The sequence below is a fragment of the Pempheris klunzingeri genome, chromosome 21 (genome assembly GCF_042242105.1).
Source record: "Pempheris klunzingeri isolate RE-2024b chromosome 21, fPemKlu1.hap1, whole genome shotgun sequence".
In the NCBI taxonomy this organism is placed as follows: Eukaryota; Metazoa; Chordata; class Actinopteri; order Acropomatiformes; family Pempheridae; genus Pempheris; species Pempheris klunzingeri.
The window spans coordinates 3,585,712-3,608,429 of record NC_092032.1 but is presented as its reverse complement, the minus strand read 5'-3'; the positions used below and the strand labels follow the sequence as shown (position 1 = coordinate 3,608,429).

Sequence of the window (22,718 nt, the reverse complement as noted above, 5' to 3'; positions counted from 1 at the left end):
CTTTACATAAGCAGGGAAGGTATTCTACATGACGTGTTAGTGAGTGTGGTGGTTGAGTGTGGCATGCAGCTGGTCCTCTTTGGTCCTCCCAACAATACACCAGAATGGACTCAGGACAAATTCACTTCTTATTTTATTGCTTTTACTTAGAGGAAAAAACATCAACAATTTTGCATAAAATCCAAATTCCGCTCTAGAAATATATTTGACCTTTCCAGTAGATATCAAAGAGTACAGTAAACATTACAACTGAGGGTGGCAGCACACTGACCCCGTGCCAATTTACAGTACAGCATCTTTCAAACCACTGAGGTGAACTCAACTACGCTGGGGTTGGTTGGTGCATCCTCAGTATTTACACTCATCTGCCCTCCTCAGCCACATGGGTCTCACTGGTCCAATCTGGATCCACTTCAAGTGTCTAATGAAAGGAAGAAGCTTGTGGGGAAACAGTTTGGGACACAAATGTTCAAAGTGAAAGTGGACACAGTCTGATCTGACAGCAGTGTGTTGGAGGGTGTGCATCCTTTACAGTTACATAAAATATCACAGGCACTACCACGTCCATCTCCTGACAGTCGCTTCAGGGTGACAGCCAGTCACCCTGCATGCATAGATTTTAACTGAAGTAATGCACTGACAGCAGGCATCAGAACTACAAAACAAGCAGAGCGTCCACAAAGCCCTGAAAACAAGTGAAGAGCAGAGTCTCTCTCTCACACACTCACACACACACACACACCTCCCTGGCCAGGAACAGTACTGCTGGACAAAACGATGCTGTTAAAATAAAATAAAAATGAACCAGCACATTCATTAAAAGAACTAGAATAAGTTTAAACAAGTGAGAGCATCACAGAACAAATGGCAGCCTCCACCTGATGGCTTACAACAAAACATTCTTCAGAGGACGACACACTTGTACGTCACCATCTACAGGCTGTCTGTCTCCTGTCACATGACCTGTTGGCCTCTAAACACACGTCCTCATATGGAAGCCTAAAGTGTACATTACACAGATATTGTGAAATACACACGTGACTACTTTGTGTAGCGTATATAAATAAATAATGAAGTCTTGTTTTAGTGTAGACATACCCTTCATTAAAAGAATAACTTTAGCATTGTTGGTGCTATGACGGGCAGGGACATGTGACTGGCTGAAAGGAAAGAGGGTGTGACCCCACCACCCTCAGGATCAGTGACATAATGAAATACAAAGGTCTATTCTGACATAAACTAAACATTAAAATAACACTTTAGAATAGCTTTAACTTTAATTATTGCACCAACTATCCATTCGTTTCTTTCTTTCTTTTAGAATACTGTACACTTTGGGGCTCCATATTCTCATGTAGTGCCTCCATTCATTATTTGAAGCTCCTCAGAGAATATTAATGTGCTGGTCGCCTCAAATCAAGTGTACACTCAAAATAATTAATCCCAACATGGATCTTTCAGATTTATTCAGTGTAGAAATGAGTAGAAAAGTCACTTACTGGCTTCTAGCCTTACATGGAAGCAGCTGAGAGCAACGCAGTGATGGTGAAGTGACGCACAGACGCAGCCGTCAGATAAAAGTCAGTTGGACAGTCTGAACACACCAGCAGGGTGGGACGGTGGTGCTGAACGAGCTCAAGTCTTAAGGGCTCAGTCTGTATAGTGACGTTTGCGGTCCGATCGGACCCTTTCTGTACGTCAGTGACAGTGGTTTCATGTTGATGCCTTGTACAACGACCAAAGCAACCAGTCAAATGTTTGTGCTTCGAGAAGAATGTAGGCTTGACAGTCTAAATCCCCAACAAGCTCCCAACACCACCTGGCTGCTGTGTTCTCACAGGATCAGTTTGCTTCAAACTAGTCACCTTCGCTGCAGCAGTCTTGTAAATCAGTTCTAGCAAAAGTTAAACACCTGTTAATAATGTCATCTTCCAACAAAGCTGTTTCACTGCAACAGAAACACGGAGCCCTGTGGATGACACTGGGGCTACTTCAACTGATTAGCGAATTTGTTCAAGTGACGAATGCAGAAACGGACGTCAAATGGACAGATGAGCTGCTACTGCTTGGTCAGAGGAACACAAAATCACCCCCTGAACTGAACTAGAAGTTGGCCAATCTGAGCAGGCTGGACATCCTTTACCTTCCTTAGCTGGACGACATGCTGTGTGCAGTTAGTTTGAAGCAGACTGAAGCCTTCAGAATCTCAGATCCTGTGTCAAAGGTGACCGAAGTGCTTCATCCTCAGAAGAATATGTATTTAATACATTTTGGTTATTTTCTCTGTACAGGTGGGAATTTCAGCCTGATAGTGGCTTTGGGTTAAAGGCCGGGGGTCAAGTCCATAATCTACCACAGCAGGTAGTCAAGGAATGTTGCTCTTGACCAAATGCAGTGACTGAGAAAGAAGTGGTCAGAGTTTACTGGACTGGGGGAGGGTACAGCGACTTCTGCTGTTTCTACAGTGTCTGTAGTAGAAGTCAGAACTCTCTCTCTCTCTCTAAAAGCTGTTTAACACCTGAAATAACAGTATACTTTACTACTGTTTTAGTGCACTTGTGTTCCTGCCTCGCTGTAGTGCATTTCACCAAGTAAAACAATTTTCAAAATGGAAAAAAAAAAACAATACAAAGCAGCAATTACCTTCCAACTACATACATATCAAGTGGAAAAGACGCATGAGATCCTCTGATACAGTCCAATTCCTTCAATGAGTTGTACATTCAAAAACCTTACAGCAAAACTGAAAACAAACCTAAAATCCACTTTGCTTACATTACTTTTAGAATTCTTATTTAACTTTGAAAACTGCTGTACAATTCTACCAGACGATAAAACCGGAGGGGGACAGGAATAAAGGAGAAAAGGCATAAATACGCTGTCTTACAAAGAAGAGGAACCTTCTCTGCTTAAAAACAACATTTCCCCAGATTCTCTCAACTTCCTAACAATTAAGTAATAAGTTAATCATTTCCAACCCTCAGTGCAAAAATATCAAAAACCAACTGAAAGGGAAGGGGCCGGGAGTCACATGGACTGTAGGTGTGCATCCTCTCCATGGTAACAAGGTTTTTTTCAGGCACAAGTACCACTGAGCCCTTGGCAGGTCACTCTCTCTTTTTTTTTTTTTGAAGTACACAGAAGCTTCAGTGCCAGGGAAGAACAGAGGACCGTCGCTGTGGAAACCAGAGCACAGGAACATCTCTTCGTCCTCCCTCCTCCTCCTTTAGTCAGCATTGTCGAGTGCTTCTGCAATATGGGAGGCCGCGTACTTCAACCGGAAGCCACCTGCAATGTAAACAACCAACACACAAGCAACCACATGCACACGTACAGAGATGCATCCAGACACACAGACACACAGTCAGTGGACAGTTGGAACAATCGGTCAACATTAGAAAAGCTCACTGAGGGCTGTTCAGCTGGGAACAACCTGAACGTGTTAGAAAAGCTTTTCTTCATGTGCACGTGACATCGCCGAGTACTTAATTCAACTCATTCAGTCATTCTCAACCATCCTGCCAGCCGCTGGTTCGCTGTTACTTCATTTCTCAATGAAAATCTGGCTGCAGACTCAGTGAACACCATGTTGTCAGCTTTACTTTCCCGTCGCATGACACAAAGTTCCCAGGGGAGGATCACCTGTTCCAAGTCTGACTGCTGATACCCTTTGAGCAGCAGTACCAGTTTAGCCCTGCAGATGCTGCTATTGGCAGTCAGGGTTAGGAACTGACACTGACACTGGCACCGTGTCGTCCACTGTGCGGCAGACATGCTTCCCACAGAAAGGCTTTGGGAAGCTGCTCCATGCAGGTAGGCGACCTCTGTGTACAGGTCCAAGGTTGGTTTCAAACATCGCTGCAACTTGCAGGTCGACAGCCGGGAAAAACATCACAAAAAACATTACTCCCAGTGGGTGCTTTCAGCCTCAGGGGGCAGTAATGGGACACCAAAGTGAGGCAAAGAAGATATTGCACTCAAAAACCGACTGGCCACTGAACTGTAACAGAAGTAAACGTAGCTTATGGGTGTGAAAAGGGAAACCAATGCTGAGGTGCCTTAAACCTGCATTCTCTCTAACTGCTAGCAGGGGGCGACTCCACTGGCTCCAAAAACAAGTCAGAGAAAGTTTAAGGCTGCGTCCACTTCTTATATACGGTCTGTGACTCGGGATTTGTGCTTTATTACATGTATTTCCTTACAGTATGCTTTGTCTTTTACAAGAGAAATATTTAAAGGATGAAGACTAAAGTGTGGCCCACAGCCGCTTCCTTGCACTTTTCTATGAGCAGCGTCAGACTGTCCCACACAGGGTTAATAAGAACAGTAAGAGTCTGCAGTGTGAAACACCTGCTGCTGTTTGGAACACACACAGAGCTGCAGGGACGAGTGTTTAGCTACTGAACCAACTGCCTGTTGGCAGCAACACTGACATGTCAACATCTGCAGGTCTTCTCTCGGTGCTGCAGGTTGGCAGGGGTAACAGCCAATGACATGATAACAAATGAGCAGCTCCCCCTTGTAGGAAATGTGCAGCCTGTTATTCCTAAAAGAGCTCGTGAGTTAGTGTTTTTAGTTTATGTGAACCACTTTGACTGGGTGCTCCTAGTTAATATGCAGCCTCGGGCCTGAACAGCTGTCTCCTGTATTGCCTCTTCCCCAACAAGGGTGAAAGAACCTGAAGACCGAGGTCACACCTAGCGCTTGTTGTTTGTAGTGGGGCTTGGTTAGCCCCACTCTGTCTGAAAAACTAGGTGCAGGGGCTGGCACTGGCACAGTGTCCCCATGGGATAACCAATCACTATGGAGTGCAGAGATGAAGCCAGAACAAACTTAACTTTTGTCCTTGGCAGCCCTGTTTAACAAACTGTTTTTCTTTTCCTTTTCTCTATTTTTCTTTCTTTCCCACCAGAAACTACACAGTTACTATACTTGTAGAGGACGAGCCCTAACTTTTCATAGCTGAAGGTCGAGCTGTCTGATGCCAGTGACCGCTTGGGGATCTGGGGAGGGAAAACTAAGGGGCCCTCTGTTTCTCCCTGTTTCGTGTAGCTGCACTACCTTGCTGCGTGGAGTCTATGGAGGGCTGGTTGCAGTCCTGAGCGTAGTGGCCACTCACACCGCAGTTATAACAGGACACATTGCCGTTCTTCTTATTGACTCCGCCTCCCCCCAATGTAGCAGCAGGCAGCATCCCCAGGGGATTTGGGTACACATGTTGGTATACACGCTGGCAGAATGATGCCGCTGGTGCCATCTGCTGCTGGATGCTGTAGTTTGTGCCAAGCATATGTGATGGCACGTCTGCATGGCTGTGAGAATGAGTGTGGAGGGTGCCGTAGGGGGGCGGGTGGGCAGGAGGTGGAGCGGTGGGGAAGAAGTGGGAAAGGGTTGCAGCACCGTTGGCCTGGTGAGGAGGCTGGGCCTGGGTGAGGTAACTGTTACTGCACAGGCTTGTGAGCTGGAAGAGAGGCGGTGGAACGCTGAACACCTGCCGTGCCGCTGCTGCCATCTGGTGGGCAGGGAAGAACAGGGGGGCCTGGCAGCCAGAGGCACCACTGACACTGTTGCTGTTACTGCCGCTGCCTCGGCCACCGCAGTTGTTGTGACAGCCACAGGTCCCGCAGCCCATCTGCTGCTGCTGCGGCGTTGGCTGCTGGGGGGCCAGTTGTTGCTGCTGGGTTTGGTGAAGAGTGATAGGGTTGCCAGGGGCAACAGGGGCACTTCCACAGGAAGCGCTGCTGTTGCTGTACGACGTACAGTCGCTGTGTGCCGTGCTGTGAGTAAGCGCTGGGCTGGGGCTGGGAGCAGGTCCAGGGGTGTGGGTGGGCACAGCTGGAGGAACAGCTGCTTGAACATGTCCAGGAGATGGAGCTACACCAGTGGCTGAAGGTGCTCCTATAGCAGGCATGACAGAGGTGGAGACAGGGGGCAGGGTGTAGGGGGCGGGCAGGCAAGACGGTAAGGTTAAGATGGGGTGTTTGGCATGTGAAGGCTCCACATGTGGCAGAGAGGAGGCCAGACCTGAGCTGACACTGGCTGGGTCTTGGCAGGTCAGAGACTGCTGAAGAGGAGAGGAATAGGATGTGGGGCCAGGAGACACGACAGTTATGGCTCTTACAGGAGCCTGGTGTGACGCATGTTGGGCAGCAGGAGTAGAACCGCTCCCTGGAGCTCCATCGGCGCCACCTTGGCCGTGAGGCAAAACTGTTTTGAACCTTTGAACTGCAGGACTTCCTGAAGGGTGGAGGCCACAAGGTGGAATCCCAAAGGTTGGGAGCATGTCTCTCTTCTCTGAGTCTCCCACAATTCCAGGGCCTGGGACTGAAGGAGGCACTAAGGGCAGCTGCATCAACAGTGTTCCAGATGAGGACTTCGCATCGGGGACAATGCTTTGGCTGGGTGGAGGGGCCAGTGGAAGTGGAGAGTCAGCGGTCCCATTGGGGAGCACATAGGGCAGAGAATGCATGAAGGAGAGAGGAGGGAAATCTGTGCTGGTCTCTGGGCAGAGCTGCTCCATCTTGGCCTGGTGGCTGCTGGAGGACAGAGGGTGAGCAGAGGGGAGCTCCCCCACCACAGCTGGATCAGTCTGGTGGGCAAAGAAGCCATCAGGGCTTGGACCTTTGCAAGAGTCATCAGAGTGGCTGTCCGTATCTGACAGAGAAACGAGATTAGGTATGCACAGGTTCAGTCCATGTTGCCCCCACATCAGGACAAAAAGAGAGCCATGCAGTGCGCTACAGGTACAGGCCTCAATACAAAACATGTTATTCCTCAAGAGTACTTTGTACGTAGTAAGTGGGAGTGTGTGCGCTACCTTTGTTGTGGTCATCCTCACTATCCATGCTCTCTGGTCCTCTGTGCTGAGGGCTGGAAGGAGAGCTGTAGCTTTCTGATGATGTTTCACCAAAGGTATCTGGACCAGAACCTCCATCTGCAACAACATGTATGGTAAACTGTACTGTAAGTAATGTAAAGCCTGTATGTATGTATGTATGTATGTATGTATGTATGTGTGTATGTATGTATGTATGTATGGCATATTGGCTTGCTCAGGTATATTAGCTCACGTCTGTTAGACCATTTCATATCTACAGGGGACTGATTCACGTTGAAATTTGTAATAATCTGATTCACTAATTCAATCATCCTGGAACTAGAGAGTCCGTCCTTCTGTTGGTCTACTCCATCACACAACCAGCCACCACAACAGACGACTAGACACTCACCTTTCCTCTGAGGGACCAGAGCTGGTACCAACCTGCCATTGGCTACCAGAGCAGCTCCCTTCCCCTTCCCCTTGTCCCTGAAAAGAAACATAGATGGGAGATAAGGGGACAGAGTAATGAGAACAGAGACACACAGTGACAAAGGATACAAATGTGCTATGTGATGATAGATAGGCCTTTTGCAGAGCGCTGCAGTCCTGCCATGGACCATGATGAGCCATGGCTGACCTACCTGTCTGTGGGCAGGCCCCTGCTCTTTGCTTTGGTGACCGGCAGGCTTCTCTTCTCAGTGTCCTGGTGCTGTGAGAAGGACAGTGAGTCACAACAGATTCACAAACCAAAACCATAAACACGGCATTACATGTTCAGAGAATTCCTGTAAGACTGCGGTGCTTCTTGTATCTTATTAAACATGTTCCATATGCCAGGCTGCTGCATTCATGTGAGGAGGACATGCCACTGTTCATGGCATTTTCTATTCATTCAAGATTTTTGGAGGAAAGTGGTGTTTCATTACTGTACATTGTTTGTATGTAACGTATGTGTGTGACTTTGTATTGTATAAACTTATGAACTTCCTTCTCATTACAAATGTACCTTTCCTGCATTTTGGAAAAACCCCAAAGGGTCAAGCAACTGTAACTTTTCACATGAGCCGATGAAGGCAACTCACAGACTGGGTTGTGAGGTAGTGATGGAACAATCCGAACTAAACAAACTCTGGGTGTTGTATTATCTGCTGGGTTCATTATCATTAAAAATGAATGAACAACAAGAAACAAATGTGGCGTAACACAGCCCAGCAGCACAGAAAGGCATCTGCAATGTGTTAAGCCTCTATTGTGCCAGTGAGAGAGACAGAGGGGGAGGGAGGGAGTGAGGGGGATAGAAAGTGAGAGGGAGAGGTGGACTGACTGAGAGGGAAAGAGAGGAGGGACACAGGGGGAGAGAGAGTGAGGCAGGGCAGGGGATGTGCTTTGTCAGCAGAGTGCTGCCTCTCTCCCACTCACACACACACACAGTCTTGACCTATATCAGTGAGATTAGCAGTGAGTACTCCCATTCACGTGGTAGTGTGTGACACATCCAGCCAACCACACACACACACACTCACTATCTAGCTATGCTAACTGGATCCTATAGGCTTTCCTCCAACTATAACCTGTAATGATTAACTAATGTTTGTGGAAGTGTCCTTGACTGTGAGCTTTACGGTCGAGTAAATCAATAGACCGACTCTGCTGGAAAATGACAGAACAACTAAACATCTTGACCCCTTAAAAGGCCTTTAACCAAACACAGACATCATTTTATTAGTATGTCTATTTGTGAATTACCCAACACTTGGTAAACCCTCGTTTTTGCGTTATTTCTCATCCTACTTCTGTGTCAGGCCTTAGAGGACATGTGGACAGGAGCCACCATGACGGACACATTCTCCTAATAGCTCGGAGGCTTTCATTGAAAACTAATTGCCACTAGCACTGTTTGAAGGCGATGTTTTCACTCGTCTCCAAACAACATGAGGGTGTTAAGAAATAAGCAAATACCATATCAGTGTGATGTAGGTTCTGATGCGAGTAATGATTAGTTCCCAGCATATTATTGTTAACGGCCAGCCAGTGGATCTTATAAATGTAGAGTACAGTAAATATCCAAACATTTAGGATTACATAGACCAGATCTGTGAGATCATTCAGGTATCTAGGCTGTACATAGAAGTACTGCAGATAAAGAGAAGGAACCTTTTTCTCTGACAAACCTTTCAGAATGACAACAGCAAGGTGAGTTGAGAGTCAGCCTCCTGCAACATCCTGCATCACTCACCTGTTCAGCTTCCTGGCTGCCCCTCAGTGTACAGCTCTTTCTCCTCTCTGCTGGGCCATTAAGCTCTGCAGTGTGCCCCCCCTTCCGACTATCCGCCTGGGAGCCTTTGGCACTCGATAGGCTGGTGGAGGACAGAGGAATAGAAGTGTTGTCCTTTTAAGCGCGAATCAGATCAAGGGCATTTTTCACTAATATTACTGAACTTATTTTGCTCACTCTTAATGCTGTACTGAATGTGTTTTACACACCTTTATCTTTATCTAACTATTTTCTATAGTGGAACATTATTGTTTGCAGCAGTGATATTCTACCTTCATAATGGGGAAGAATGGGGCCTACTTACCCTTGACAAGGACTCTTGGTGCCGTGCTTTTTCTTGTGTCCCTGAACATACGACTCTAAATCTGAGAGAAAAACAGCACTGAAACAGTAGCTCCTCTAACAATATACTGATGGTAGCAGACTAAGTGAAGTGTTCAGACCAGTTAATCAATAAAGTGCAGTGTTGGCATTTGACATGCAAAACATAGATAAAACACCCCACAGCCAGACACCAGTAAAGAATATTACACACACACACACAGTAAGGCCTACTTAATTGCTCTTGCAATGCAGTTGCCCCCAGCTCTCGGTCTTTGTGCTAACCTAAGGCCTGGCCTGACATGACCTAGCCTGACCTCTCTGTACTGCACACACAGATATGAAATTAACCAGCTCTAATTTTCCAGGAAGGTCAAAGTATGCCAACTAATAATACTTCTAGTTTAACACGCGCACACACACATTGAATTATTGTTGCAGGCTCTGTTTTCTCTGACTTTGCCCCATGACTGTCACTATATATGACAGTCCATCTCCATACATCAGAAGCTACCCACTGATCATCATTCAGCCTTCCTCCTTTGTTTCTTGCTGCATCATACCCCTGCTTTGTTTTGGGTTCATGCAGCCCTGAACGCATTGAAAGAAATCTGCATGACTTTTCTATTTCTATTTCTGAGATTGTTTAAAGCAGTATAACATTAATGATTATCGCATTAACACACATAACATCTTCGAGCATTGACAATTCTGATGACAGTTATGAGGCAGACCAGAGCTGTGGTTACGCTGCTCATGCTGAACTCAGTCCAGCACACAATCAGGCAAATATAGCTGTGAAATATGAGGATTTGAAACAGACCTAGACCCAGCCTTTCCCTACGACCTCCAAAAATAAACGCCACTTATCTTTTCGTGTTTACTATGCTCTCTCCCTGCCGCTACTACTCTCCACAGAGGAAAACCCTTAGAAAAAACACCCCTCTTTGGAAAATGAGTGGAATAACTTCACTTCTGCTCACCTTCCTCCTGGCTGGAGGCATCAGAACAGTCTAGGCAGGCCTTACCCAGCTGACAGTTGCCTTTAAAGAAAAAGTTGATTGTTTCTGACAGCAGTAATCACATTTTGGACGTGGCTCAATGAAACATGTTGCTGAATATTTAAGAGTGCAGGTCACTATCTGGTTGACATCTACAGGTGAGGTAATAAATAATAAGTCTTGTGTTCTGGACATCGAGATACATACTTTCTTATTCATCAAATAAGCTAATTATCGGCCTTGTTGTAGTAAAACATTATAAATATGACTAAATGTGATCAATATGAATTCAGCTTTTTACCATGTGCTTTTGAATACTTTGGCCATTACTCTAATCTACTTCACTTTATTATTAATAATAATAATAATAATAATATTAACACTGTCATGAGTGCTCTGGCTTTGACAAGCTGTGACTGTAAAAATGATTTGATGTGTAACCGCAGCCCAACTAATGGTTAAAGAATACAGAAGTGTAAATGCAGTAAAAGCTGACAGCAGTGCCTTTGTTCTATGTGTCTGATGGCCAGAGATATAGGGGGGGTATTCCTCGTGATTATGTTATTGATGTTCATCCTCAGTCTGATACTCACCTCTGCAGCTAGCAGGTTTTGTGGAGTCACAGTTGAAGAAGCTGCAGACCTTTTTGGTCTGTCTGAAGACTGGAGGAGCAGACAGGAAGCGTTCCCTTAAGAGTCAGACACAGACAATAAGAAAAATCCGGCTCTTATGGCGTAACTCTCATGAGAACTGATACATGAGGCACAGTAACTACAATGCATTTGTGGTGGGCAGCTGAGAAAAACCGGGACATATTTAAATCCTATACACTCATGACATCACCATCTACACCATTTTATTGCCATTTTCTTTTCTTGTCACTGGGGAAAACAGCTGAGGTCTGATGCTTATTACAACAAGCTGAGGCTTTTACAACAAGTGTGGCTACCATGGATTTAACTACATCGGCTCCCTTCCACATAAGTTGTCATAGCATGGGAACAATGGCCATATCTTTACTGTATAAGCTTTTGTGTGGCTAATGATCAAAACAGTAACAACTTATTTGTCCTGAAAATGCTAACTTTTGCAGCCATGTGTAGACCTCTGTTGCAATACCAATATACTCTAGTTACAGGAAACATACTCTATTTAAAATAATACGTCAAAACGCCTAGAGCCATAAAAGGTGGGAGGAAAGGAACAGGCAGCAAAGTCTTTGAAATGCAGCTGGGTTGTGGCCTGTCCACTAATGAAAAGCTTTAGTCTAGGCAGATAAGTTTCACTTTCCACAAAATGAAACTGATGGTGTGTGTTGTGTATCATAAAAAGGGCGTAGTAGTTGGCCTCAACCCATGTAAGTGGTTGACTACCAACCACACACACACACACACACACACACACACACACACACACACACACACACACACTCTCTCAGACACACACGCACGCACACACTATTGAAAATCTATGGTACGTTTACTGCTTTTGTTTAAATTCCTCTCGGTGAGTTCTAAGTCTAGGTGTTCTACCAACTGCTTCAAGATGTCAGAAATCTTGAGTGAACTGTGCCACAGTACGGAGTAAGAGTGTGTTCCTGATTCATTACATACAAGAAATGACCCCACAATGTACGGTTTTGGGGTGAAAGGAGACAGGTGCTGACCTCTTAGACTTAGAGAAGTTAGAATAACAACATGCAGCCAGACTGCAGGGTGTCCTCGGTAAAGGCTGGAGTTCGCGATGAGTCCAAACAAGTCCATCATGTTGATGTTGATTGAACCGAAATGAGGTTTATTTTAACTTTATCTAGCCAAAAACAGCAAACTGCCACATCTTAGTCAGTCAGGTTAAAAAGCATGTTTGTCCAGCTCATTTTTGTACAAACAACCCTCAACTTTCTTCAGGTCATAATCATCCTAAGAACATTTTTCAAAGTCTAAAGCCAGACTCACCATAACAAAGATTCAGTAATCAGTAAGGGGAAACTGCTTCAGTCTTGTAATAGCCTCATTATTTAACACATTAGGTGTTGGTATGTCTGGGTTAAAAGGTTAAGTACCTGAGGTTCTTCTCCACCTCCTTGCTCTCATTCTGGCCTCCCTGGTTCAGAAGCCTCAGGATGCTCTTCTCAAATGACTCAGTACACTGATCCTTAGGAACCTGCCAGGAGAAAGAGGGAAGGTAAACAACAGGCGGGGTTTACTGAGAAACAGGTGCACAAATATAGTCACCATCATTTGTCTTGGTGTCTACACAAGGAAGCTTAATTCAGAGATTCATTCATAGGAGTGTAAACTTGTTACAGTTGAGGTTTTTCTTATCTCTGTGACCTGTTGGAGGACCCATAACTTGCAATGGATGGGTGAAAAAAAAAAAAAAAGTGGGTACCTTAAGGAGGAAATTCTCCAGCTCAAGATGGGTTTTGGTCACACTGCTAGAAGAAGAGTCTGACCACCTCACCTGAAACACAGCAGAGGACATTCTCCATCACTACACAGACTGCAATCAGAAATCTGACAACAGCCTTACCAAAAAGGAAACCGGGCAATGACAGTGTTAAGTTTGTTAAGTATGTGATCTACAACTTGTACAACACCACCAAAATAACTCAAAGTGAAGAACATGATGCCACTAACAAAAGTAAGAGCAGGTCAGGTCCCCACACCTGAAGTCTACACAAACTCATGCATCTCTTCTCATCGGCCTCTGATATCATGTAGATATGATGTCAGTTACACCCATTCAGAAGTCACATGTGCTGAGGTTACGTAATGGTTGATACTAGAGAAGTTGTACTTGTACAAAAATGTTCATTGTTATTACGAAATTTCTAGTCTGGTCTTTATGTAAAACAAACTTTAAAAAAAAGTGAAAAATAAATTCAAAAAAGAAGAATTCAAAACAAGAAGAAAAAAAAAAGAATCCAGTTCTAACCAAAGAGAAAAAGAACAGCTATAGACATGTAAGAGGGGTCTGCAGAAAACAGACACATTGGACCACATACCATTTGTGTAGAGACACAGGGAGATGTGATCTCTTTTCTGAGCTGTATGAGCTCATGACCACATGACCACTTACTCACTTAAATAACCACACAACCACGGTTGGGGGAATTTTTGTTATTTGGACATCTGTATCGTATGGTAATAGACTGTAGCTCAATTCTCTATGACATCATGAATACTGGATGGAGACTGTCTGTTGGCAGATATTGATCAGACAGTGTTCCCAGTAAAACAGCAACACATTACTAAACTGGTAACTAGATGTACTATAGAAAATATAAGAATTTTGAGATGCAATCCCATTTTGGAAAATATGGGTAATCACAAAGACATGAGGATGGAAACTTTTACAGTGTCTCATAGAGGAATTCCACTTGAATTCAGTTGGTGATCAGTATTGGTCCCAAAAAGCCTGACCTGAACATCCCTGAATCAGTGTGAGCCTTTTCTTTCCAATAGAGCAGCGGGAAAGTCATTTTGAAGCTACTGAATGGACACAAAATGACTGAATGACAGATTTACTACATTTACTCCTTCCCATTAGCAGTAGCCCAGTTTAGCTTCTACAATCCTCACACTAATAAACTGTATTCATATCTATAGATGAAGTATATCAGTTATGATGAAAATGAAACATTAGTTAGTCTGCATGAGTGTGTTGTGTCTCTGCATGCGTGGTTTGGTCCAGTATTAACAGATGGAGAGTGAGTACGGTTCACTGTCGTTAGTGCTTCTTGGCTGGGCTGCTGAAGCTCTGTCAAGGCAACAGGACTCCATCTGTCTTACCCAATTTCTATTTCTGTAAATGAGCACTAACTACTCCTATCAGTGTTTGTAAAATATTGATTTTGAAGGGACAATCAGCAGTTCTGAGTTACCACAATTGTTCCTGTAACAATATGGACATGTGTAGAACCTGCCTTCTCCCAGGCCAAGTCCAATTTGGCTGCTCCAACAAACAGGGCAGCCATCCCGTTCAGATCCTGCTCACCCTAGCCAAAAATGTCACCATGCTGGAGATGAAAAAAGACTTACTTTGAGGCCGGTATTGGTGTGAGCAGCACAATGCACGACAGGGAGGAGGACAGGGAGAAGCACACACCTTTCATGCATGAGAGGCAGGAGAGTGGTGCTTGGGCATTTAGCTCACTGGCCATTTATTTGTGTGCGTGTTTGTTGTAAAGAAAGGTGACCAGTGATTCTGATCTGACCGTGGTTTTTGGACGGAAAGAGCCCATGAGGAAATGTCATACAACCCTGTGTCTCTGTGCCAGAGAGCCTTGAGGTGTGTTGTTAGAGAGTTTCTTTTATTGGTTCATCACCAAACTATTATGGTTACACTCCACAACCACACTAACTGTTTGCAGCATCTTTTAAATGCAAAGCTGAGAGCACACATGCAGACAGGTGTTTAGCTTAGCAGCAGAGCAGAGCAGAGCAGAGTGTGTGTGTGTGTGTGTGTGTGTGTGTGTGTGTGTGTGCTGTTACCAACCTCAAAGTTGTATTCCTTGTCTATTCTGGTCCGAGAGATGCCAATGAGCACAATTCCCTCTATGTGCACGGCTGCAATAATGGAAACCAGAGATAAACGCTATTATTACCACCAACAAGTTCAGCAAGACAAGAGTGACACAGAGAGTAGCAGAACTTAGCACATTATCTATTTTACCAACAGTCACCAGTATGTGCCTGACAGCCTATAAATTACCAGAAATGTAATAACACTTATTATGAATCAATCAGTGCTTTTACGGGTATGTGTCCAGACAATTTAACACTTAAGTTATTAAAAGAAATAGAGATGAATGTGAGGGGGCTCTGCTGTATATGTCGCTGTGCCAACTTCCTACATAAGAAAGCATCATAAGAAAAATCATTGCAGTGCCAAGTAACCGAGTAAATACAAAAAGTGACAAATAAAAATGAAATATAAAAAAAAAAAAAAAAGTCTTGCACAATGTTAATTCTAAGACTACTTTGTAAGTAGAAGTAATTTGAGGAAATCAAGCAGAATCAAAGTGCTGCCCAGTTTCCTGCAGCATTGTCATTATGTTTAATATGTGTACTGATTCCATTCACCTTCTCTTTGTGTTGCCCAGCGGCTGCTGCGGCGGCTCTGGCAGGGAGGATGAGAGGCCGTACATTCCCCCAAACCCAGTGCTGGGGACGGCAGGAAATCCGACTTCTGACCCGTCAGCTCCTGGACAAAAAACACCAGGTCAGTTACTGGCTCACACTGATCTGCTACAGTTTAAACCTTTAGTTACAGCGTGTTTACAATGCGTTCCACAGCCTTCATATTTACACACTGCCAAAATGCATCATCCCTCTCTGTTTAGCAGAATGTTGACATTGAATTACTTAAAGCTTCAATAAGCCCCTGTTTAGTAAATCAGTGCAAATTTCAGGAGGGGATTTGGTTTCTCAGAACTTATTGTAGAGGTTCATTTTAAGGTTGAAAATATTGGGCTACTACCCCGATACCTTCAGGCTTGTTTTTCAGCTTCATGAACTATATTAACATTTTGCTCTGGCATGATGATCCGGCAGCGCTTGGTGCCATACGCACAGAGCTTGATGAACGTGTACATCGCAGTGCACAGTGTGTGTTGCGTGCGTATAAAGTGGTGTAGAACTTTAAAAAACAATCCATTTAGCTGTTACCGTGTTCCAAAAACAAAGCGGTCCATAGCTGATTATTTCAAAAAGCAAAATGAGGAAAGAGAGGTGGAGGCCAACAGGGAGGAAAAGACAACAGGAGTTCGACTCAGATGCTACTGATAACTGCAGCAGGGAGACACAGACTAAGCAGATGAAAATGAAAAACCACCGCTTTCAACCACAGTGGTGAGACAAGCAGGCTGCTTGGATCTTTTTCTGAAGTTAAAGTTGTAATGCCACACTAAATACTTAATACTCCTGCTTTAACAAGGTTATTTAACTAAAAGTACAAAAGTACTGGCATCAAAATTCGTCTCACATATATACTGACAGTAGCATTGCATATCATTTCTAAATAATATATATGATAGAATTATAATTATTGATGCATTCATGTGTTCTATTATTTTGTATTGTTACTCTGATTCTGCAAAGCAACTAAAGCTGACAGATAAGCGACAGGTAAATCTTTACATCCATACAAAATCTAGGTCATGAGAATTAAGACAGCAAGCAAGCAAGACAACAGCATCTAAGGTCATGCTGTAACAAGAAAAGCGTGCAACCAAATCATGTGCTGGTGCAAGCAATTAAGAGAGATGGTCGCACCAGTGCTACCGGTGGAAAAGTTAGTCTGGAGCCCTGTGACCTAAAATGTCCAGTTTTGTCTGACCAATAGTCTAAAACGCAAAAATATTCAATGTATTATAATGCAACACCAAAAAATAGCAATATTTTCACCTTTAAGAACCTTTAAGATAACAATCAAAATCTTTTCTTTAAAAATTACTTAGCAGTGCCCACATATCTTTCCTGGTAGGGTGCATACCATTAAGACCTTACTGCAGCATTTGGGATTCGAATCTGGCCTGGGCCCTTTATGGCATGCCATACTTTTGAAATGTAATAGGTTACACTTTACTAATTACCCTGTAATAAGTAATGTATCTATTTGAATTACTTCAAAGTAATGTAACCTATTACATTTGATTACTTTTCTAACTTTTCTGCAATGAGGCTGAAAAGTTAAACCAGGCAGTGCAAATCTCACAAAAGTGCTCAGCACTGACTACTGTCAAACTGCTATTCAAACATAACTTGAACTAGACTGAGAAAAATAATCTGAATTTCCAGCATTGAAAGACTTTGTGTGGGATGACACAGCCACCCACCATGGCGAGCTTGGCTGGTCGCAGGAATGGCAGAGTCAGGCTGATTAGATTAGGCTTGGATTTGACTGGTTCTCTTATTAGTCTCTTGTCTGCCAATCAAAAACAATGCTGACAATTTGAGTACACAGTACCCACAAATGAATGGAGCCTGCCCTGACATAGACAGACCTCCGTGTAAGCCGGCCTACCCCTGATGGTGTTGCACTCAAATTTGTTCCGATGGCTGTGCTGACCTGTGCTGTCTGGACATGTGGCCAAAGGGACCGAAAAAAGATGCAAAGCAACAGAATAACTGTTGAATTCTACACAAAAACAATAATAATAATATATTCAGATGTAAACTCTTTACTATCACCAACATTTGGATGAGAAACTTCATATTATTTTAATAGAATTTCATATTTTCTCATTAACTGCAATAGATTACAATTACATACATTTTGTAATTTAACTACATGTAACTAGTTATGACCCAATGACTAATCATATGTAGCTCTAAACTAAAGGATTACTGCCTTATAATCAAAAAGGATACAACAGCTATTATGTAATCACAAGTTAACATCAGGAACCACTGTGTTTCCAACCGTGTTCTCAGTCACTGTTCTCTCCCTCTGACTTATACTGCATTTGACAGTGTCACAGTCCAGAGACTAAAAATGGCATGTGTGATTTTATTAAGATCAGTGCATCTTCACCAGGCCTGGCCCTGACTCACAATGATGTCAACCACATGGATTCATCTGGAACAGAGACACAGTGGCGTACCAGCTGGGTGTCTGTTTAAAGGTCCACTCACTGTAATAAATCAGCATTAAACACTAAACTATTCTTAAGCATTACCTATTTTACAATGACTTTTTCTGTGAGACTGCGGTTTGGTCACCTATATTAGATAGAATTCCAAATATTTCTCAATTTATTAAAGCATCCCTAAAGTGCTGCCACATGTACCATTTGTGGTAGGAAAGACACTCACACGAGCTTGAGATTTCCGTGCAGCGGTTAACCCTGTGGGGTGGCACTTGAGAGTGGGCCACGGAGCAGCTCTGCATTCCAAACATGACTCCAGATTAACCAAGTTATTCTTCCATTTATAAGTGTGCATACATTTCACAAACACTGACGCAATCGGTCAATTGACAGAAAACTCCTTTGCTAAAACAATTTTCTGGATCAAACCTTGTTCAGAGGCTCCACGGACTCATTCAACAATCCATCCTTTGCCTCCAGGACCTACAGTAAAGTAGGTTTGATTTCACACTACGTTTATTTTCACTGATTAATAACCCCAACCTGAAGAGACAGGTCTACTCAAAGCAATCAAAAGTCAGAATCGGTTTGGAACTAGATGGAATCATAACTTGCATGGATGGACAATGTCTTAGCTAGTCTCTGTGCTCCTCTATCACTCCTATCTATCCTGAATTTCCCCAGGGGGCTAAATAAAGTATTTATCTGTCTAGACAGACTGACAGAGACAAAGACAGGACATGTGTTAATGTGCAGAACTTGACTTTTTCACCCAGCAGCACCCACCACTGTTGGATGACTTTCAACTTCCTCATGTAGTTTAGGCATTACTAAAGTGACATTTAAGTTTCAGTTCTTCAACTCTATGTCCTGGAGGCAATCTTGTAATACAGAGGTGTGTTTGGAATTAGGCTTGCTGAACTGGCAGGTGTCTGCCACCCAGCCACTCGCTCTTCCCCCACCGGCTCCACCCAATCTGAACAAACGTGGATATTCTGGCCTCAGTAACTGAGAAGCATTTTTGCAAGCACTTAACTCTGACTCCAGGGGCCTGTCCCACAAAGAAGATTTACACACTTCTCTGCACACTATTGGAAAATGCAGAATCTAAAATCTGGAACATGGACTGGCGTAGAGCGATTTTATTTCAAGGTCTAGAAATTCTCTTCTGATTTCACAGTAAAGCTACTCAGTTAATAAGGCAGCTTGCTTAAACTCTGCATTTTAATAATTGATTAGTCCTTTTGAGTCATTTTTTTTTTTAAGAATAAATGTCCAAATCCTCCAATTTCAGCTAATGACTATGACCTCTATGGCAGTGAACAGGACATCTTTTAGTTGTGGCCAAGAGACATTTGAGGAAGTCGTCTTGGGCTTTGAGAAACGCTGATCCCCGGTAGTACAATCAGCTGCTGCCCCGTGGAAGTGGAGTGAAAAGCTGCTGGCAGACATTAGTGTCATGAAGCCACAGGTGATTCGGGACTGTCAAACTCCTGCTGCAGCGCTGACAGCACAGCCCGGCCGGGACAGACACCCTTGGCATTTAATGGATGCAGCTTTAATGGACGCACAGCTTAGCATCCAGTAAGCTGGTTAATGACTTTCACTATACGGCGCATTTAAAAAAAAAGAAAAAAAAAAGAAAGGTAACGGTCGCCAGTGTGCGTCCACATAACCAGCAAACAGGACGTTACACAATTGGACCAAAGCATCGGGGTCATAGGGATATCTAACACGTTTAAACTTGGCTTGTGTTGTGACCATTTGCTAAACTGTAGCTGCTGGTAGGTCAACCGCCTAGCTATAGATGTTAGCTAGCTCTGTTAGCATTAGCTGACCAACCACGGACGACAGCTCAAGATATGCAAAGGAGGTTTCCTGCGAGAGCCTACTTAGCATACTGACTCCATGTAATATTACGTGTTATTATCCATTTAGCTATACATGTAACCTATCTTTCAATTAAATATACATTTACACAGTTACACTAGCGCTGCCCCCCCCCCCAAAACGTCGAAGTTGCGCAAGTTTTGAGACCAGCTTAGCATTTGGTGTTCGTAGTGTCCGTGTGTTACCGTCGTCTGGGGGTTTATTCTGAGCTCGTTTTGACGTCTCTCCTCGTCCATGGCGAGCTCTATCTTGTCAAGCTGCCCTCGGACCACCTCCCGCTGGTGGAAATGGAAAGCTGGGTGTAGAGAGGCCATGGTGAACAGCAGCGCCAACTGCTCCAGAGGTGCCGCCGCCGCCGCTTCGTTAGTGGAGAAGCCGCAGGTCGGCTCCGCGCGCCCGTACGCGTTCCCCTCCTGACACGGCGAGTGGAGCGGGCGGTGGTGAGGGTCCCTGAATGGAGGAAGGGGGTATTCATAATTTTTGTAGAACAAGGCCGGATCTACATGGCTCAGTATCCGAAAGAGTATTCCAGCACATTCCCTGCTGTCGGACCCGAGGAGGGACAGGCAGACGAGGAGTTTGGACCGAACCACTGGGTCAATCACGTCCGTTAAAACTCCCAAATCGCTCGGACTATTTGCCCGAAACTCAAAGTCCCTTAAAACATGATAATCTTTTCTGGCGAGGTCCTCCAAGTAAGATCCCAAGAAGCGCAGCTCCAGAGGTTGGCACATATGTAGCAGCCCGCACATGAACTCGATCCGTTTAGCGGGGTTTAGATGAAGGCCGAACCACTCAAAAACAGTCTCTTTGTCCAGCTGGGATGGATACATACACGGCCTGGGCGAGTCCGGTGTGTCGGACACCGAAGAGGGAGGTACAGCCCTGGGAATATGTCGGTGCTCCGACTGGACCAATGAATCGTCCTCGGCCGTCTCGTCGCCTCCTTCCTCGCCCGTTTTCATCGGTAGCTTCATTTTCAGCATTATCAGCGCTGCGAGAGAGGCCTCAGAGAGTGAACAACGGACCAGCATACATTGTTGACAACTTCCAGCGGTTCGTAGTGCTAAAAAGTGACGTGAACTGTCCGTCGTTTCACAGTGTTTTTACTGTTAGCTAATCATCTGACGCGGCGTCGATAGTCCTGTAGGTTTCTTCCTACGAAACGCTCCTCTTCTTCTTCTTCTCCTCCTCCTTCTTCTTCTTCTGCTCCTTCTTCTTCTTCTGCTCCTCATTCCCTACCGTTCAGTCCGCTCACTGCTGCCACCCCGCGACTCTGTTATGTAACTGTATTCATACATTCTATGACCACATTCAATTACATTGATAACACATGTGCCAAACGGTTTTTGTCATTATAGAAGAAGAAGAAGAATAAACTACTATAAAACTACATTATATTGTACAACAAATAAAATGCAAGGAAAGGAAAACAAGCCGAAACCTTAAGCGTCTGCTAAACAACTGGAGTGAATTTGAAATATGTCTAAATTAGAATATATAATATAATTATTGTATTTTTTTGCCAGTATCAAACATTTGATATTTCAATTTTCAATCAACAGTATTTTTGCTAAGATACTAATTAGTTGATCATGTAAGTTTTGTCTGCTGAACAGCTGAACAAATTTAACAGACTGGGTCCAAAATGGACATGCTTCTTCCTCTTCTTTTTCTTCTTCTTCTCTGTCTTCTTCTCAAGGTTCAGTGACCTCCCCATTCCCACTGGGATTGGTTTGGAAAAAATATAAACCTTATTAACACAGTTTCTCATAAAAACTCAAACAAGGCTTCATATTTTCCTTTAGCAGACCTGCTGTGCCCTGACTCTTGATGATGTGCTGCAGAAGATCCTCAAAGGAGATTTAAACAAAATACTTGTGTGTCGATGTTATTTTATTATTATGCTTCAAATCTGTTGTCTTTGTGTTTTTCATCATGAATAAAACTGAAGGAAAATAGGTCAGTGAAAACAGGAGGTTTCCTTTGAATATCAATCTTAATGTTGAGGGAAGACAGCTTTTAGAGGGCTTTAATTTTGAAATTCTGCACCAGAATGTCCAGATACTGTCTGAGGGACATCCTGAGGTGCTCTGCCGTCAGTCTGAAGTGAAATTAGTCTGTGGCAACAGGAGGTTTCCTTAAAGCAGGCAAACAAATAAACAAACATACAATACATTTATAGATAACTAGATAATCTCGGAGTCATCCATTATTGACTTATTGACTTATCGCCATCTTCCCCTGTCTTCTGGTCGGCAAACCAACGGTACAGCACACACATTTTGCATTTCAATTAATGGAACGGCAGTGGGATGTGGCCCCCCGGGGCCCCCAGTCTCATTCTTCTCTCTCCCAATGTAACCTCTTTCATATTATCTGTAAATAACACCACGCCACTGTAGATAAATAACATTACACCATACATTACTGTAAAGTCTCCACATTCAAGTCAGTGCGTTAACGTATAATGGTTGTATCATTATCTCTGCACATTGCATATATTCTTTATATTTCCAACTGCTTTGTCTCTTATTTATATAGCCCCCCCCCCCATGCCAACACATGATCAGGAAGTTGTCATGATCCTGTATTTTGTTAAGTTCAGTTTTTTGTCTCGTCTCATGCTGTCTTGTTTCCGGTTTTATTTTGTAGTAACCCTGTTTCCCTCTCTTTACGTCCTGCCGTCTGTGATTGTCAAGCCCCTCCCTGATTGAAAAACCTGTTCCCCATCACCTTGTGTATTTATTGTCTGTGTCTCCCTCTGTCCTGAGCCAGTTCTTCATGTCCATTGTCTTGCCATTCTGTGCTATCTTG

General features: G+C 43.9%; 1 protein-coding gene across 2 annotated transcripts; it reads right to left on the bottom strand.

Annotated features, from left to right (window-relative positions):
• Positions 1 to 1,449: 1,449 nt before the first annotated feature.
• zcchc2 (zinc finger, CCHC domain containing 2) lies at positions 1,450 to 21,100 on the bottom strand. Of its 2 annotated transcripts, none has more exons than XR_011585869.1 (14): positions 20,087 to 21,100; positions 15,505 to 15,625; positions 14,918 to 14,988; positions 12,809 to 12,880; positions 12,480 to 12,580; positions 11,011 to 11,105; positions 10,400 to 10,459; positions 9,400 to 9,460; positions 9,057 to 9,177; positions 7,462 to 7,529; positions 7,230 to 7,306; positions 6,818 to 6,934; positions 3,434 to 6,654; positions 1,450 to 3,288 (listed from the first exon to the last, which is right to left on the bottom strand). XR_011585869.1 is itself a non-coding variant. In XM_070852901.1 (14 exons), the coding sequence occupies exons 1-14, from the start codon at positions 20,933 to 20,935 to the stop codon at positions 3,227 to 3,229; spliced, it is 3,468 nt and encodes a 1,155-aa protein (XP_070709002.1). In that variant the 5' UTR covers positions 20,936 to 21,100; the 3' UTR covers positions 1,450 to 3,226. The 2 variants fall into 2 exon arrangements, 1 of the variants encoding a protein (XP_070709002.1); XM_070852901.1 differs by having other exon boundaries at positions 5,062 to 6,654.
• Between the last annotated feature and the right edge of the window lie 1,618 nt (positions 21,101 to 22,718).

Excerpts from the sequence above, each read along its gene's own strand:
- zcchc2 (XM_070852901.1), bottom strand. The coding sequence starts at position 20,935 with ATGCTGGTCCGTTGTTCACTCTCTGAGGCCTCTCTCGCAGCGCTGATA. Across the intron at positions 15,626-20,086 it reads GAATAAACCCCCAGACGACG|GAGCTGACGGGTCAGAAGTC; the intron begins GTAACACACGGA and ends TTTTTTGTCCAG. Across the intron at positions 10,460-11,010 it reads AAAACCTGCTAGCTGCAGAG|GCAACTGTCAGCTGGGTAAG; the intron begins GTGAGTATCAGA and ends TTTTCTTTAAAG.